This window comes from Opisthorchis viverrini, assembly GCF_000715545.1.
Source record: "Opisthorchis viverrini unplaced genomic scaffold opera_v5_19, whole genome shotgun sequence".
NCBI classification, from domain to species: Eukaryota; Metazoa; Platyhelminthes; class Trematoda; order Opisthorchiida; family Opisthorchiidae; genus Opisthorchis; species Opisthorchis viverrini.
In genome coordinates, this window is record NW_008751675.1 from 2,901,650 (window position 1) to 2,920,737 (window position 19,088).

At 45.4% G+C, this 19,088-nt stretch overlaps 1 protein-coding gene across 1 annotated transcript; it reads left to right on the forward strand.

Annotated features, from left to right (window-relative positions):
* Nucleotides 1-4,094: 4,094 nt before the first annotated feature.
* Nucleotides 4,095-12,818, forward strand: T265_12865 (hypothetical protein; the record flags this gene model as incomplete). The annotated part of the gene is given in 5 exon segments (XM_009165900.1): nt 4,095-4,199; nt 4,205-4,393; nt 4,437-4,637; nt 4,690-4,869; nt 12,239-12,818. Coding segments are annotated over 5 exon segments (1,056 nt in total).
* Nucleotides 12,819-19,088: the final 6,270 nt, after the last annotated feature.

A 19,088-nucleotide genomic window follows, 5' to 3' on the forward strand; every position in this document is an offset into this window, starting at 1 on the left:
CTTGAGATATGGAAAATCATCTGGACCAAACACTCGGTTGCGTTTGAGAGGAGGTATGCAGCCGTAAACCTCCGATGAAGTAGGGAATTTCAGGTTTACTGTCAAGGGTTACAGTGCAGTTTGATGAGTTCGAATGAGTAGTAGTCACCAACCCAGCCGTCCAGGCGACCTTTCTTAATGAAGCTGGTCGCGCCAGGTTGATCCTTAGTGGTTTCCTTCACCGGTGGTTTCTGGCAGCCAGCCGCGGTCAGCAATTGGAATAATCGTCAGACATTCCCAGTTTTATTGTTCTCTTCCATTTTCTTAGCCCGTAGTGACCACCAGGCTCCACGGTCGGCGGGGAGTCTGAGTTTAACCTGACGTCTGATAATTCGTCCTGTTGGGTTATCTTCGGGATTTTTATGGCTATTTCTCCGGGATTTAAGTAATGGCATTGTTCTGTTTGATATCCAGTGCTTGAGTGGACCTGGAAGCACCGTGCTCCAGGCACGACTGCCAGCACTGCAAGGATGTGGCGAGTACAAATTGACATTAGACGATGGAATAATTGAAAGTGGATCCAGAGTACGGTTCCAACAAGCCCATTTAACTTCGAGATCGGTCAGCCTTTCAGTTGCTAAGGTAGTTTTCCGCTCCTTACGTGACCATGGAAAGCGAAGAGAGGAGCGATTGCAAACGCATGCATTATCACAATCCATTTAGTCAGTTATCGATCCGCACCGTCGATAACTGATGTTGATGTGATCACTTCTGGTCTGTGGCTCGCATGCTGTTGGAGAACAGCATGTGGTTAGACGGCTATATTTATTTTGGAAGCTAGCGCTGCGTGAAATCGCGAGCGCAATCTAAAGCAGTCGTTTGCCGCTGTATGTACGTGCCGAATCCCGTTTATTTCGTCTACCACATGGAGCATCGGACGCCCAAGTCCGCCCAGCTGTGGAATCATTTTTTCGACGGACGATACAATAGTGGAGCTTTTATTTGCGTTATCGAGGCGTCGTAAGTTGTTTTTGATGGTGAAAATGTGGTTCAACTGTAATACCCCTTCGGTGTCTAGCCGCCAGCAAGCACAAAAGCTGGGATACTGTCAGGATACTGCCCAAGCCTAGACAGGAGAAGTCGAGATGCAGAGGCTGCAGGCTGCAGAGGCTGGGGCGAGATGGACCAAGTGGTTAGAGCACGAATTTACTAACCGGAAGGCCCGTGGCTCGAACCCGGCCTCTGCCACTCGACTTCTCCTGTCCAGGCTTGGGCAACCTGGCAGTATTCCAGCCCTCGTGCCTCCTTCGTCTGGCATGGCAGCTAGGCACCGAAAGGGTGCTACAGCTGAACGACTTAGACTTAGTGAGCTCAATGCGACTCCAAACGCACTTGCTGCAAGCGGAAGCATCATAATTGAGACATCCAACCCTTATTTCCAGCACTCTCGGATGACGCTAGCTGGGGGCACAGTCCCCTAGGAGAACCCTATTGTCTTTTGGAGTCAGAGGTTGCGGGAAGGGTGACCAGTGTCAGTGTGGACACTGGTGTTTCACTGCTGTACAACACAAATTTCATTTAATTACACCTAAAGCCTCAAAGTAATAGGAAGAGAAGATAACGGTTGAGAATAAGACCGGCGGCTTGACTACCGCAAGCGTCCTGAAACGCCTATATCCCCAGGCGATCAGTCAAACGGTCTAGAAAGAAACGGACAGCGCGGACGCCACCAGCATTGACTGACTGCCATTACAGCAGGGACATTAATGCTAAACGCCGATGTTATGCTATCGACTTAAAAGACGGTATTCCAGCAGGCGTAGCACATGACCGCCACCATAGTGGGTGTTGATGGATGTTCCCCGCAACCGAAATACCTTCTGCACAAACAAGCACCCGTTTTCTAATTACCTCGTTGCCAATTCGTTGACTCGATTCGATACCAGCAACACTTCTGAGATATTGGCGGAAGAGGAGGGCCAGTGGACTTGAACTGTGCGGTCCCCACAGTCAAATCTACGTATGATTTTAGATGATCACTATCTTCGGTACATGTTTTTCACCCTCCAAGTGCAAAGTATTGCTTCAGGGTTTAACTCCTCTGTATCCCTCTGAAGCTCCGTGAACAGTGAAAAAAATCTCTCAGCTGTGGTGCCTAGCTGCCATGTTACCCGAAGGAAGCACGAGGGCTAGAATACTGTCGGGCTGCCCAAGCCTAGATTGATGTCATCACTTCTGGTCTGTGGCTCGCATGCTGTTGGAAAACAGCATGTGGTTAGACGGCTATATTTATTTTGGAAGCTAGCGCTGCGTGAAATCGTGAGCGCAATCTAAAGCAGTCGTTGCCGCTGTATTATACGTGCCGTTTATTTCGTCTACCACATGGAGCATCGGACGCTTAAGTCNAATCAATGCTCTAATCACTGAACCATATTCCTTCCAGTTTTAATGGAGTCACAGCTTCTGTCGAGTGGGACAGGACCACACGCGGAAAGTAGAAAATGATCAACTTGTCGCTTGTGAGACTCCTTCGCGGAGGTCATCAGACGGACCGCTCTGAGGCGGCTAACAACGAGTATCCAGTCGAGAAAGTACCCTTCTACTTGATAACCTAGGACGATGTCCGTTCGTGCACATCCTTTGGCAGCCACCTTTGGATCGCCATTAGACTTCCCGTGTCTTTTATCGATGATTTAAACCTAAAGATTCATCGCTAGCGCAGCGATGCGGACGCTTTACAACTGTCTCTGGATCTTCCGTTCGGTATTGGTGTGTTGCCGTGACATTTTATGGTGTGTCAGCAAGCATCAGTGCTGTAGCATTTTATCGCATGGTACTCATATGTCAAACATGGGTGTTAACGCTCAGCGTCCTTGTTTATTCGGACCCAGTGACGATGAACTAACAGTTGGCGTCATATGTCAAACATGGGTGTTAACGCTCAGCGTCCTTGTTCATTCGGACCCAGCGACGATGAACTAAACAGTTGACGTGGCTGAAAGCGAACGCAGAGTGTAACAGACGTTACGGTGGACATTTTGCTCATGAAGTTTGCCAGCAGTCCAGCAATCATTGCTAGTTTGTCGTGTCCATTCTCGCATGTGGGACAGTCTGTCTAGCTTCACCGGGGCCATAAGCTTGGTACTTTAACTCTTTAACCCCGTAAGACTGATTATGTTGGGTTCCAGTGTCCGGCGAAGGTGATTGAGCCTAACTCCCATCTTCCGAGTGGTTTGACTGCAGAACTTTCTTGTAACCGTTTCTCAAGCTCTTGGGGTTGACATCCCTGGGGCATTTACTCAACAGCTCAGAGTAGCTCCACGGTTATGGCGCCGAACTACTGATCACAAGATCTATGTTACGAACCCAGCTCAGGATTTGGGTAGTGAGCTCATTGGTTAAGACGCAAAGCCTAATGACCACAAGGTCACGGTTTCAAACCAACATCAGTATCTCGACTGCTCCGGTCTAGGCTTGAGGAACCTAGCAGTATTTCAGCCCTAGTACTTCCTCCGAGTGGCATGGCAGCTAGGCGCCGAAGGGGTGTTATAGCTGAACGTTTATTATTTTTTTATATGTGCGCAATTTCATAATATCTCAGTCTTCATAATTCTGAGTCACGCCGCCGCTGCACACTGAAAGAGCGTCACAGATGGACATTATTTATCTAGGTGCATCTCCGGTTGTGCGCCCATCCTATACAGTTCTAAATCGGTGGAGCAGCTCGCCGACCGGTATTGTTACAGTGCCTCCGATAGACGTGTTGGAGTTGGCAGATATTTATTAAAATAGATCAAGTTTGTTGGTTGATTTTTTATGAGTATCTGTTGCCAGCTTGAACGCCCATGGATCAACAGCAGTGCGGGCCGATACCGAGAGCACTGTATCCCAGATTGCTTAACCTCACACGCCTGAAATAGTCGTTTTCCCTGCTGTGAATATTACGAGCAGCATCTGATACAAGTGATCCTCGTCTCTAGCTCTTATCTAATTACGGTTGGTCGCCTGACTCCCATGTTCGTCTAGGGATCGGCTAGTAAATGAAGACGATAGGACCGAGAATTTCGGCGAAACATCCAATTTGACCATCTTTTTATTGGTTTTTCAGCTGAGCGATGGCCTTATTCACACCCACTAACCAAAAACGGTTGACCAACGTATCCGTGGTTCGCCTAAAGAAAGGTGGTAACCGTTATGAACTTGCTTGCTATCCAAACAAAGTTAGGGCGTGGCGAGACCGATTGTAGGTTTGTACCGTGGTGAGCTAATCATCCATTACATTAGGGAGACAAATCTGGACGAAGTATTGCAAATTCAGTGTGTGTTCACCAATGTCTCCAAGGGACAATTTGCTAACAAGAAGGAAATGTTCCAAGTGTTTCGGACGGAAAACGAAATCGATATAATCAAGTTGGTAAGTTGCCTGATAACTATGCAGACCTTAAATTTTTGTGTAGATTCTTGAACAGGGTGAACTTCAGCTGACAGAGAAAGAACGGTCTGTAGAACAGCAAAGTTTATTTCGTGATGTAGCAAAAATGGTGTCAGAACGGTGTGTGAACCCAGAGACCAATAGGGCCTACACCGTCACCATGATTGAGAAGATGATGAAAGACTGTCACATCTCGTTGAAGGCGAACAAGACTGCAAAGCAGCACGTAAGTCTTTCTTACTTTCACTCTACTTGATGTTACGGCCACCTTTTTTCAGGCTCTTGAAGTGATCAAACATTTGCGTTCAACCGATGGATTTAAAATCGCTCCGGCTATGATGGAGGTGGTCGTATCGATCGACAGTGCTGTGTTACCTTCGGTGAAGGATAGTGTACTACAGCTGTGCACTGATGTAATTCGTCAAGGACAGAATGCCGACACGGGCAATTATGAGCTGGTAAGTTCAGTGAATATCGTCCATGTTTGTGCTTTTGAGTTCTTGTTTCATCCATCGTTGCAATTCCCCCGTCTCCACGGTCTCTTTTGGACACCATTATGTAATATCTTGGGGTGTGCTGCGACGTAGCCCTATCCTTACGGCTAATTTTCCATTTCAGACCACATGCTATCAATTCTTGTGGCCTACTCATCCGGAATCTTACAGTGAGCGGAGGTCTGACTGGCTGTCTGTCCCATTCGTATGCTTTGGGATAGAAGTCAACTGTGCGGGGCACTCGGTTCGCCCATTTGTTCCATGCTTATCTCCGGCTTTGAATGACAGAAAATGATTGCCTCATACGCCCCCGTGAATAGTTTTAAATCCCGGTGTAGCATCCAGATGTTCCATCAATTGTCACTCGATCTCACTCTCCACTTTTGTAAAGTAAGAGGCGAGGTGGCTCAAGTGGTTAGAGCGCGAATTTACTGACTAGAAGGTCCGTGCTTCAAACCCGACCTCTGTATCTCGACTTGCCCTGTCCAGGCTTGGGTAACCTGGCAGTATGCCAGCCCTCGTGCTTCCTTCGGGTGGCATGGTAGCTAGGCACCAAAAGGGTGTTACAGATGAACGTTTGTTTTATAAAGTTGCTTGTGTCACCATCTTCATCATCGACAGCATGACATCAGTGTTCAAAACCGATGTTTCACTTCCTGTGTCGCGGAAGGATGGTGAACAGGAGTTCTTGTAGTACTCTAAAGTACTAAAAATCCTACCAGAGCTTCCCGTACTCAGGTTGATAAGTATTTTGGCGCGCTCGAATGTTTCAGACAACTACTATAGCTGCGAGGCAAAATTTTTCGATTTGTGACGACTGAATGTTCGAGATATTGATTACTTTTAAATGACAAAACTTGTAGTGGTTGTTAGCACTAAACCATTAGGAACGAGAATTTGTGTCATCCTGCTCAACTCGAGAAGGGACCACGGAACAAGATCCTACCAGCCAAACCAAGTTCAATCCGATCAAAGAGACCTCAATGTTGATATCTCTATAGTGCGTATGTTTTCGACCGTTCAACGTAACGGTCAACCAATAAATCTGAATCAGTGGCGTCTTCTTTAGGAAAAAATAGGAATCATGTCCAGTAGGGTTATGCGTGTTCACAACGGGGAAGGAATTCGTCGTTGCTATCGTTGTGAGTTTTCCCTCTTAGAGAATGTAGGATATCCTTGAAATGGTTTTGCGGTACATTTCGATACCTTTTCACATCCCGAAAGGTGAATACGTCAGAACGACGAATGGCTAAGTTCCACCCTTGTGTAATTTGCTTTGCGAAGGGCGAATGACTGTTATGCTGCGGAACACTGTTCAGGAATGGTTAAGTGCAAGTATCTCGTGGAATTGACCCGCCGCGCGCCCTTTGTAGCCTTTTGAACCACTGCTTCGGTCTTGCCGGTTTTTAACTTGTATTATTCAAGTAGCTTCCAGTTTTTCTCCTTTTATGTTATGATTTCTGAGCCAAGTGTTTGCTGGACTTCACTCTTTGTCTATCCACAGAGACTCAGGCAAACTGTTGGTTTCACCAAGACTATTGACTGGTGCATTGTTGGCGGCCTATCTACTGTGTCACATAACCTATCCTTAAATACGTCTCTCAATTAGACACTCGTCTTCAGGCCTTTGAATTTTTAGTTGGGATACTCCAACCATTCGCCCATGGATGCATTTTGATATCGCGTCACTTTAATGGCTTGCAAGAGCAATATTCTTTCTTCTTTCAAAGAGCGTCTAAACTCCGTCGTATTCATCAAGTTTGGGTCTAATCCCATGACTTTGGTGTGCAGTTTAGTCGCACACCAACTCTTCTCTTACTCAAACTTCATCGATCTGCTTCTACGTATATGTGTGTAGACCCGCGCGACAGGAAACATAACATAAGGGCTTTCAGCTTTCAGGCATGCGAACATACCACATCCTGTAGTGTTGTTGCTGTCGATTGCACTCGCTGTGTTGCTCGCGCTCTTTTGTGATGTGGTTGTAGAGACCATCGATTTATGACTTTTAATGTGTATATGCGTCTACATGTCAGCAGCTGATGGTACTCAGTTGATAGACAGAAACGGAATGCTACTACAGTACTTCATTTAGTTGAAAACACCCCATTCGAGGACACGGTTTTGCGGTACGGGGACTTCTTTCTGTGCAAAGAGACGAACCCTGAATACTGAGTAATAGACAAATTGCGTTTTTCAAAATGGCGGTGTGCATTTCTCTTGTTTTGCAAGTCGATGTTACTGTGAAACAGCCGATGTCTCAAACGATTTCGCTGCGCTAACCGGCGACGTTAAAGAGGTTTTTTGATCTAGATAATAGTAAAATAAAGAGCCGCTCAGTTATATCACCCTTTCGGTATGTAGAAATCAGAAGGAATTACGAGGACTGTGATACTGCCAGGTTGCTGAAGCCTAGACAGGACCTTCCGGTCAGCTAACTGACGTTTTAACCACTGAGCTATGTTGAACCGTACTAACCTAATTTAGATCACTTACATACTTAACTTGGATTGATAATTTGATAATCTCCTATGAACCTCAAACTGCGCACTATGGGTTGGAAGTGGAGACCAAATTCAGGCAATGTACGATAAGTTAATAGCTTTCGGTGATTAATCCGCGATATCGCGTCGTGTCGTCTTCATATAGTTATCAGCCAATTGCATGGAAAGTTGACAAGATTTTGGCTTTAACCCAAACTGGACGGGTTTTCTAAGGTCATTTTTTAGACAACTCGCTGTCATCAATTTTGCTGGAAACCACTCCACAAAAGACTACCGGCTTTTGGCCTTTCTGGGGTTCACTAGTTAGACGTAGTCCTCGAACTTCTATGGACTTAGTGTTCTATTTGAAGAGTATCAGAGATGATAGATTCAGTTATCTGCAGTTGAAATCAAGGCGATGCAGTTTGGTTTTCAGGTGAAACGTAAGGTTAATAATGGAAACCTGGAAACTGCTCCCACCGAACGAACCCCAAGGATAAGGGAACCGATAGTGGGCGGCCGAAAAGTATTCACTTATCTTATAAGTAATGAGTTATGTGAAAAAATAAACGGTGATATATCGAATGTCATACCAACTGAAACTTGGGAATCCTTTATGCAGCAAACCTAGATAAGAATGTCGCAAATGAAATACTCAGTTGAGTCTCCCGTTAACACCAAATTAATTTGCAAATGCCTGTATTTCACAGACTAAACTGTCAACTACTCGTATAATCATTGTATACTGTCTACCCAAGTGTTTCACTGTGGAGATGACATGTTTCTTTCCACAGTACTGAGGGACTTTCAGGCATGCAGGACAACGTTCCAATGAAGTGAATCGCCAAGCTGTCTTCCTTAAGAGCATCTGACCGATGAATGTCTTTTGTAAAGAAGAGATACTGCAAAAAATTGGGACTTGCTGTTGATATTATCCAGTGAAGGCACGGTACATATTCTTACTAGGACCTCATTACTATACCGGTGAAGAGAAGAAGGCATTCGCTGTGGAGTTATTTATTAGAAAATGCCAACTAAGCAGTTACAGACTATTGGACAGGGAAGCAAAACTCTCATGTGCACCGCGTTTGGGAGCACAAATAACACTCGTCAACTGCATGCCCTCGTGGTTTGCCGCTTACGTGTGCTGTTTTCAGTTTTCGGTTAATCGCGTAACAAAGCACAAGTTGCCGGGAATAAGAGAGCCTTAGTGTCCGTGCGATTTCTTCATTCAGTGTTACGTTGACATACATTGCTAAAAAGGAACGGTTTGGCTATGCCGCTGTCCAACGTACACAGCATTGTTTGTTGTTTTGCTACAACTATGTTTTCGAGCATTCGCATCCGTGCCTCACTGGGGCCAAACATACGAGCGTGTGGACAGCTTTTGCTCTGATCGATACGAAGTGCAGGAATGCACACCATATACGTTGTGTACAGGCTACTCAGTTTGGCAGGACACTGGCATTCTCACTGTTATTTACGTATCAATCGTGTGAGATGATGTACCCACTCGATTTCGCAGCACTTAGCTCTGAGTTAGTAGCATTGGTTGCTTTTGACGAAAACATGTTTTTGATTGGTAGTCTCCCCAGATCATAAAACCCTGTAGAAGTCGAAAGGGGCAAAAAACGATGTCTCCTTTATCTACCTCCCAAGAATCATCACTTCAGAAATGTAAAATAGGCGAAGAAGTTTGGTTGTCCCCTGGGAAGACTCCACAGCAGTTGAACTTGACATTCAAACTTCATATTCAGCTACAGCAACCTAGCCTTTACTTACCTTTTTTATGTATGCGTTCATTTATTTGTCTGTTTATTTATTCACTATATTGGTATCACTGCTGATGTTGCTATTATCATCATCCTGATGGCGGTGTCACTCCCTCAGGCAGTGAAGCTGCATCTAGATTGCTTTAGTTTTTCTGGAGTACCGCTTTCTAACTTTTCACTACTTGTCGATTTAATAGTAGCCAGCGTAAATTGGAACTCTGTGCTACCCTCTAGAATCAATCTTAGCTGTCAGCTCCACGCAACAGAGGACGATAATCTGATACTTTTTCAGGTACTCATGTAATCCACAGTAAGTAGAGCATCTCAACACATAGAACAGAACTCACCGCTAGCTATTGAAGTATTTTAAGGAAAGTGTTCAGTTTGTTTTGACGACGGTTTGTCGTCTATGTATTGTTCGAGTCGCCTCAGCTCCGCTACAGCGGACAGGATGGAAAAAGTGCAGAAAATGGCTATGAAAGGATTCCTACATCGGTGGTGGTAGCTGCGTGACATGGCCGTAACTGCCTCAAATCATTGATGTGCTGGGTCTTATGTACCCCAACCACGAAGTGCAACGAAGATTCACTGTTATATTTTCTGTGCTTTGTCAGCCGATAAGGTCAGACTGTGATTCATTGGATCCTAACAGGGTGATACAAGAAATCCCCATGCATACGGTCTTTCTCGTCAGCTCACTGTATCAGGGCAAGGCCCTGAAACAACGTGCCCCTTTTCCCGATGCCTTTCATGTTGGTCTTTGAGCCAAAGGCTCGAGCCGAGGTACCCTAATCGACTCCATTCCCTCGATTTGGAAATGTCATCTTCTTTTGGCAATGTAGGACAGTGGCAAGNAAGGGAAAGAGTTGGACTAATAGCTAATGAAGGAGCCTAAATGATTATTAAACTAGTGGTTTATCATCAACTGCATTCCTACCTCACTAGCTCGGATAAATTGATGCGATTGATTGGTTTCTACACAGTGATGTATAACGTAGCGCGTTTGAGCGGATATTTGATCACAGAGGTTGAGCAGAACGGCTTAAGTTCATCCTGCACAGGCTCAATCGCCTAGGTGATGTGGCCGCCGTTGCGAATTTCATCGTTTAGGTGCCAGAGAGACAAGGGCAAACAATTTCCGCAGCGTTGTACTAACGTGTGTCGAAGTCTGGTAGAAAAATAGTTTAGCTGCCAAAATATTGAGAAGTTCACGACCTCCAAGCTCAATGTCACTTTATTTTTTGAGCTAGGTCCTTTGTCTTTGACATGAAACAGGAGTTGAACATGACGCGTAGAGGTTGAACTAAGCGTGTTTTTGGATAATCCAATGTCTACATTCATCGGAGCCGTGCAACCGTTCGACGTGTATGTGCCGTGAGACAGTCAGAAGTTCCACTTAGCACACTAGACTTTTGCTGCCAGTGTGATCTCTGCCCATAGGTGTCACAATTAGCTTTAAACGCCATAATATGGAAGAAATGTATGGAATACCGGATTGTGTGTTCTCATGTTTTGTTCTATTCGAAATGGTTTTACTTGGCTTGGGGAGGTTGTTTATTTCAACTAACAACGTACTCATCAAAATTTTCCAAACATCAACATATTCTCTTGGCTTTACTGAGGATATCTCATTCCAGTTAGTATTGCTCCAAATGTTCAGACTCGGTCGTGCGTGTTATGCAACCTTGGTTCACCCGGTGGAGTGGAAATGTTCATTTTCGTTCAAGAGGGGACTGGTACATGTAGTCAATGTCAGAACCAACAGTCTGTAATGAGCTGTGAATAAAACTCAAAAGAATACAACTTCTGTCTGAGAAGTTGTCACTGGAGGAACCAACCAACACTCGGTCACGTGATGTGGATTTCATGATCCCGTGGCGCTGTATCCTATCTAAGCGCGAGTTAATCACACTGCCGATCGGCTGCTGATGGTCGGACGGTCGAGTGTTTAGACTACCACCTGTGAGATCGCCGATTCGATACCTCCTAGAGTTTCGTGAGATATGCACTGCTGATGCTTACCGGCTTTCCAGCATAGAGTGACGTTATTCACAGGATGAAATGTTCGTTCAACATTTCCATCTCCCCACACTACTAACAAACAACCAACTGCGGCAACTCTAACTCGTTTGGTACCTAAAGACATTTAATGTATAAGTCTATACCTCACCTCATTTTTATCGATGTGTACCATGATGCTATTTCGAAACTCTGGTAAAACAACCAGCACCCTATTTAGATGAATTAATATGATTTGTAAAACCTACAGCCACTGCGCAGAAGCTCGCGTCTTGTCAGTCACTATCCTCGGGTGAGGGGGGATAGCTCAGTGGTTAGATCGCGAATGTCCGTGGTTCGAACCCGACCTCCTCGGCTTCCCCTGTCCAGGCAGTATCCCGTCCCGAAATTGGTGCCACAGCTGAACGATTTTTTTCAGTCACAATCCTCAGACCCGCATTCATTTAGTGGGTCATACAGTCAGAACGCAAAATGAGGCCGAGTTGTTAGACCCGATTCTTTCTTATCTGTTGTACTCTTCGCTACATTCATCAGCTAGTGGAGAACGCGACAGATCTAGCCAGGCTAATTGTGTCCTTCGAGATTTTATTCACCCCACTCCATGAAACTGGTACACTGCCCACATCTTTGTACCCCACTGAAGTCCACTTTTCCTAAGGTTCATGTTTTCCTTCCCCGAGATCTAATCATTGCCAGCTGCTAAGCATTGTCCCTAACCTATTGTTCTAAATAGAATGGCTTGCCATCAGAAAACTCTTTTTCGGTTTCATCTCTCCGAATTCTGAGTATGATGGTGTTTCTCTCTTTCGATGCAGTCGTCTCCTGACTTATCGCTTTACTTATGTCCGGATAAGCAAGTGTTCAGCTGGACAACGTGCATTCTGGGTCCCAAGTGGTAGGCAGATGTCTCCGTCCACACTTACCAAAGTGGTAAAACCTAGCACGTCACTTCTAGCCTTCGAACAAAAATCATATGAGCCGGGGTTAAATTCGTCCCCGTGTGAAATTTTTTTCCGGTTTCACTCACCATCTATTTTCTCTTCCCAATCTCTTTCTCAGACTGTCGTTATTGAACCGGAAAAATACGGTGCTATCGAGTCTCTCCTCCACTCGGAAATCAAAGGGAAGTACTGCATCGAAATTGTGGGTAACACCAAGCATGTAACTCACCGTCCGGCTACCAAAGCAGCCAGTGATGTTCCCCCGAGCAGTGTGTCAAACCCATGTGAATGTCCTCCAGTCGCCCCGGTCGAAAGCCAACTACCCGTTGATGGTGATGCTAAACCGAACGCGAGTCAGGCCTGTGCTGTCGAAGAATCCTCCTGTTCGGCTCCGGTTCCAGAACTTAAATCTGCTGTGAACCGGCCCAAGAAGCCCCAACGTCGCAAAAAACGTGGGAAGGGAAAGTCTCGAGATGATGATGATTGGCCAGATGACTGAGAGCAATGAGGCACATCCAGTGAACCCAGCCACGTGCCTGCAATATTCTTCCAAGATGTTCACACCCACACAAACCAACGGTTATGCAATCTGGTTGGTGCTTCCCGAGGTCATGAAGATACTTACTTCTGCGCACTTCTCATGCCTATTTGCCAGTGACTTTTTTATTTGAAATACATGCATTGATCTATGTGGTATAACATTAATTTTCATTAATGGTGGCTCGTCACGGCTTGGAGAAGTTTCGAACGCCGCGAATGACTACCAACAGTTTCATTCTTCTGCCTCGAACCAATGGTGCGTTGCTTCTGGCTGCTACGGCTTTACGTGGTCTGACTAATGTAGCCAGTAGAATGTGACTAGTCCGTACGTTGCAGTACTCCTCTACATCGGTAGCTGAGGCATTCACTAGCAAATGTGCGTTTTGGAATCGCTCGTTAACCGTGGTACTCTGCGAGACCTGTATATGAATCACAAGAAAGGGCCGTATGAGGAAGAAGCAGTCCGAAATCGAAGAATGAACAGTTACTATTTTCGGGAATTCAATGAATGGTCTCGTTTTTTCCTGATATTTCCGCACTTTTTTTTATGACTTCTACATTACGTTGGCTAAATATTTCCGCACTTTTTTTTATGACTTCTGACATAACGTTGGCTAAATGCAGTCCGTTCGTACAGAACACTTGGAGTGCATCCCGTACGCTGGGCAAAAAAACTCGCACCAGGACAGGAAATTGACTCATCAAGAAGATGATAATGGATAAAAAAGAATGCAACTCTTACGACTGTTTACGAGCAAACAAATCTGCAGATTGTGGATGCTGACAAAGCATGTAGATCATGATTAATTTAACGATGAGGCAACAACCCTTGACTGTCCACCGACTCTTTATTTGTACAATCTACAAAACAGTGTCAAAATTATTGAATCGATCGCGTTTCCACGATAGATCAACCACTGGTAGACGACGATGGTGGAATGTTTGTTGACACCTACAAACACGGAAGGCATCATAAATTCGTACCTGAAGTAAATGGGTTAAAAAAATGAAAACGATTGGTATAAATTGCAATTCTGTCTCGTCTCTACAACCATCCATATGGTGTATCTCGGGCTGTTGTTTCTGTCCTCTTCTGATGCTTTTCGGTCCTCGTTCCTGGGCAGCCACTGACTCATTTTCGGACTTATGCTCTCTTATTTCTTTGTACCTTTGTGTGCAAGCGTACCTCACTGGTTCGGATCGAGTCCACACCAAGAAGGCATGTGAACCGTCCTAGTACTCTTACGTGGGAGAGGCCAGTTGTTGAGGTCTCCTGTTGTGTTTGAATTCAACTTCAGATGAAAGCATATTTGACTTAGAAGACGAATGCTTTCTGCTGACTTCTCAATCAGCTGACGTGCTCGGGCGATTCGGCGGTGTTAAAAAAGATAAACACGGCCGTAGATTTCCTAACAGGATTTGGATGTCGTAAACCGTCCATTGTTAGCTGTGAAGTTCATATTTCCTTTTAACGTGCTGATTCGACAACACGGCAACCATCTGAAGATCTCTCTGTTTAGGATTTCCATACTTGCCGTAGCTCTCCGCTGTCATTTTTTTTATTTCCTGGCCCCGATTTTCCTTCCGCCTAGTAAGTATGCACCCTTTTTTTATTTCCTGGCCCCGATTTTCCTTCCGCCTAGTATAGTATGCACCTGAGACTTGCTAGTTCACAACCGCACCATATCCCGTCTGAATAGTTTTGACCAACTAGGTGACAGACTATGCGGGTTTCATTTCTCACCATGTTCCACCTAATGCGGTACCCGGCCGAGTTACAAGTGGAAATCATTCCTCATAGAAGCCTTTCGTTGTCCGGTACCCCAAGGACTGTACACCGACCCGTTTAATTGCTGGAGGGTTTTCGGTAACTTTATAATTAGTTTTGTGACAGGAGAACACTCTAGTCTCCAAGTAGCAAGCAGTAGTATGTCTGCTTGTACAAGTAACATAGTCGCTAGGACTAACGAAGAATTGGCCATCTCATTCGTTTAGGGATGGTTTTTCGGTACAACATAAAGAGTTTGACAGAAACCACGTGAAAAAGTTTTAATGAATGAAGGATAGGTCGATGGGTCACAGGATCAGGTGACGACAATGTCAGAGAGGATTGTTCCACCGGATTTCTCACAGACCTTCAAGTTCAGAGGTCACTCGAGTTTTCTTTGGACGCAAAGCTGTGGGTCCAGCTGTCTTATTCCAATAGCCGCTGTGGCTGATAGTAGTCTATTCGTGATCGGTTCAGAGGTACCCGATGTATGATAACGAAGGGTTGCTCTTTGTCAATTACATGATTGGTTTCAGCCCGGTTTCTTCCGACTACTAATCTGAGACGAGATTGTTTTCGCATTCTGTCCGACAAATGCTTGACACGAGAATACAAATGAGTAGACAAAAAAGCTGGTGCTAGAACGCGGCAATTTGCCTTTTAAAAGGAACCTGATAGTGGAGGTAGAATTGAAACTCGAGCATAGATTAGTAGCCATGTATATTGTATCAACAGGGTCTGTAAGACTTCTGGTAGCTAGTTTAGCAATCGAGTCACCTTTGAGTGGGAGTCCCGTGTAGATCAGCTTCTTCCCAACTCAGCATTGTTAAGGTTTAAGTTTTACAGATAGCGTAGTCTTGAATACAAACAGTTCAGTATATCCATTCCACAGAAATACGCGTCCTTACACGCGGTCGGAGAAGCGCATCCTGATTACTGTCTCAGTCAAGCATCTAATTAGGTTACATTTTTGTTGTAGCGGAACGAAGCTGTCGAAGTGAATCTGCTGACTCTCCCACGTATGCTTCTTGTGAACTTTGCGCTCCATGGTCCGGCCAGCCTTTTTTCAATACTGACATCCAGGAAACTTAGTTGTTCGTTCTGTTCTGGCTCGATAGAAATGTTGATATTAGTGTGGAACGAATTAGAACTGTCTAGTACGTTTGTTAGGCTAGTACGAAGGAGTCGTCCATACAAAGGTTGAATGCATGTCACCATTGGGATTCTTTTCAAACTCCAATCTTTCCCGGACGCTGTCCAAATGGAACAATAACGTACCGTGAACATTTTTAATTTGGTTGTAGACAATTCGGTTAACTGGTAACCTGTAGACATGTGGATACTGGAACAACCATGAATGCCGCCCACTGCTATAGGTAAATGAGTGAACGGAATGCGTCAGTAAGAGAAACTCTGGAGTCCGCTGCGTCGCGCGAAGCTGGGTTCGCTACGTCCAGACTGGAGCCGTGAACCCGAATAGGTTGGGAATCCGTTAGATGCTGTAGCACGTCAAACGTATTGATCGCAGAATTCGCATCCAAACGGAGTCAGCGGCTCCTTTGAAACGGTGGTGAGAGGTATACATCGAAATGGCCTGATTAGCGGCACGTCAGAAAAAGTTGTAGACATTACGAGGTGAAATGGCATTCGATGTGATTATGTAACCTAATAACATCTGGTTGTAGATCAGGTAGCTAATCTACTGGACCTACTTGGGGGCGAGATGGCCTAAGTGGCAAGAGCGCGAATTTATTGACCGGAAGGTCCGTGGTTCGAACCCGACCTCTACCCCTTGACTTCCCCTGTCTAGGCTTAGGCAACCTGGCAGTATCCCAGCCCTCGGGCTTCCTTCGGGTAGCATGGCAGCTAGGCACCGAAAGGGTGCTACAGCTGAACGTTTGCTTGGCAGCTATCTTGCCAGCAGCTCGTCACTAACATCCTCATCAATCGTAAGGGCATGGTCAACCATACGCTGGTGATATCTCCATGATCGGTGACGGAAAGTTTGCGATTAAATTGACAAAGTTGCATAACAGATCAGCGGCCATTGGGTCTACAGCACCCGAGCTACCAACATATCAATATATCTATCACATCCATTTTCCAATTTTTACACCCTTTTCCCAAAGTGTATTTATTTTCTGTAAGCATTTTACCGTGAAGATCACTCCTCGTGATTTACTTTTTTTTCGATCATCCCACGGGAAGACGTAGGGAGCACTTGACCCCACATTCATAAACTGGACATCCTGCGGTAAAACGTCATATGCACCTTCCGGTAAGATGCTCTGGCCCTGTCAGTTCACCGTATCAGCCATTGGGCTTGAGAAAACTCAGTGATTAGGATGCGCACTTACTAATCGGGAGCTCCGTGGTTTGGACCCAACAAAGGCCTTTATACTGCTCCAGTCTACCGTTTGAAGCGGTCACCCACTGGCCAGACCGTTTCGTCTCATGTCAACCTCAACCACCATTTCATCAACACCGACTTTTCTCCTTCGCTAGAGGAGACTATTTCTAGCGGTCACCTACCAGGCCACGCGTCAAAAACACCCAAATCAAGTAACTTAACCAACTAAGTGTACACTATAATTTCTCATCCACCTTTGTTTACGCGGTTGAGCCTGCCTCACGCGCCAGGCTTACGAACTTCAGCCACATCAGGTCAGCGTCCCAGAGAGATTTGGTAAACAATCGGTGGATTGAGTGCTGGGCGACGTTTCCCTTTGGATACAAAAGCTTCGTCAGGCCACGTGATTAAATAAGCAGGTTGATCGGTTTTTAAGACAGTCAGGGGACCAATCCGTGAGATTTCTTATGACCAACCGATTTGATCAGTTCCTGTTTGTTGGCTAGCGGGGATGGCTAACATTTAAGATAGACTGGTTGGGGGGAGTTGTCGCCATGGTGAAAGCGGATTTTGCGGCCTGTCTAGGATACCTTAATGGAATATCCCTCTTGCGGTCGTTCACAGATTTTGTTCGCCTGTGTTTGTCGAGGGGTGCCGGGACAATTGGTTTGGGGTTTGGATGGGGTTCGTTAATTAGATCTTACTCAGCTTGAATTTTGTACTTTCAGATCCAAACCATTTTACAGATAACTGCACACCGCTTTGTGTCATCTCGGCTGATCTAAAACCGCTCTCCACATGGTTGCCACTTCTATGCCCTCTATTCTTTTCAAGCTGGGATGCTTGGCGATTTCCAGAGCCACCGGTCGCTGTGGTGTGAAGCTTAGTCCACGTCTCAGAATGTCCATTTTTTCCGAATCTATCCTGTGCCAAGTGTCTAGTGCATGCCCTGCCACTGCCGAATATTTGACTATCGTTTCACATTCATCTACGTTTCTCAGTGGTCTGTTAATGGACCGCTTATGCTCACCGATTCTGTTGTTGTAATTCTCTGGCTGTCTGACCTATATAAACCTACATAAACAATTCTCACATTCTATTTTTCATACACAGCTCCTAGTTCTATCAACCAGAAGGCACTGCACTAAAACCGAGCGTAAGGTCCTTCCATTCTGGAGTGCTACTCTAACGTTAACCGTATTCAGTGCCCTTCTAATGACTTCAGATATGAAATGTGTGCTATTCAGGATCCATTTCTTGTCAGGCCTTGGTGTTGGGACCAATACCCGTCTCATTGGCCGCTTAAGTAACCCACTGGGTATCCGCTGCCCTGAAGTCAAGTTGTGCTGCTCTTCGGTGAACAGTGCTCTCACTCTCCGAGACGTCGGTAAAACTATACCAGCATATACTGCTTTTGGATGTGCTGAGCAGTTTGAGACTGCACCACTATCTGTTGATCTCAGTTAAACAGTGGTTTTGAATTTCCCACCACTCTTGTGTGTCATGCAGTCAAGGAAGTGTAGTTTGCTCGATGTGGACTCTAGCCCCATTCTAATCTTAATGTGATATTGAAAGAAGCTGTCAACTTTATCCCTCTTCATCACGACAAACTTGTCATCTAGGTAACGCCAAAAAACCCTTGTGGACACTCGAATCCGTTTGAAGCTTTCTATTCAATGTCTTCCATGTACATGTTGGCCAGGAAATTAGTGATCCCATCGCTAGACTTTGCTCTTGAGAGTATATCATTGAGTCAATAACAAAATGACTGTGGTTTAGGCACACTTTTATGCCTTCAACAGTCTCGTCGACGGAGAGTTGTGTTCGTTCTTGCAGCGTTGTGTCTACCAGAAAAGCCTTCTCGCTACTTCCACAGCGTCCGCTTCAGGGACATTCGTATACATCGAGTTGACATCAAGGCTAACGACCATTTCGTCTAGCTTCAACTGAAACCCAGTTACTTTTTTGGAAAGTCACGAGGATTTTGAATGTGTGTGAGTGGCTTGTAGGCAGGCGTTTTAAGGATTCCTGCCGAGAAATCCGGCCAGCACATGTGGTGGCGAACCTGTGCCATCCACAATCGGTCTTATGGGGGCACCTTGCTTGTGAATTTTTGGTAGCCCGCAAACTGGAGGTTAGATTTTGGGTACAATCGATACCACTTGCCTTGCCCCAAATGGTTCATCACCGATCTTAGATACCTCCCAACTTCAACCTTACTATTATTCATTATTGACGTGATCGTCCCATTACTAATTTGTCGGTAAGGCCCGTCAGTTACGTGTTGTCTAACTCTCTGTGGGCATTCAC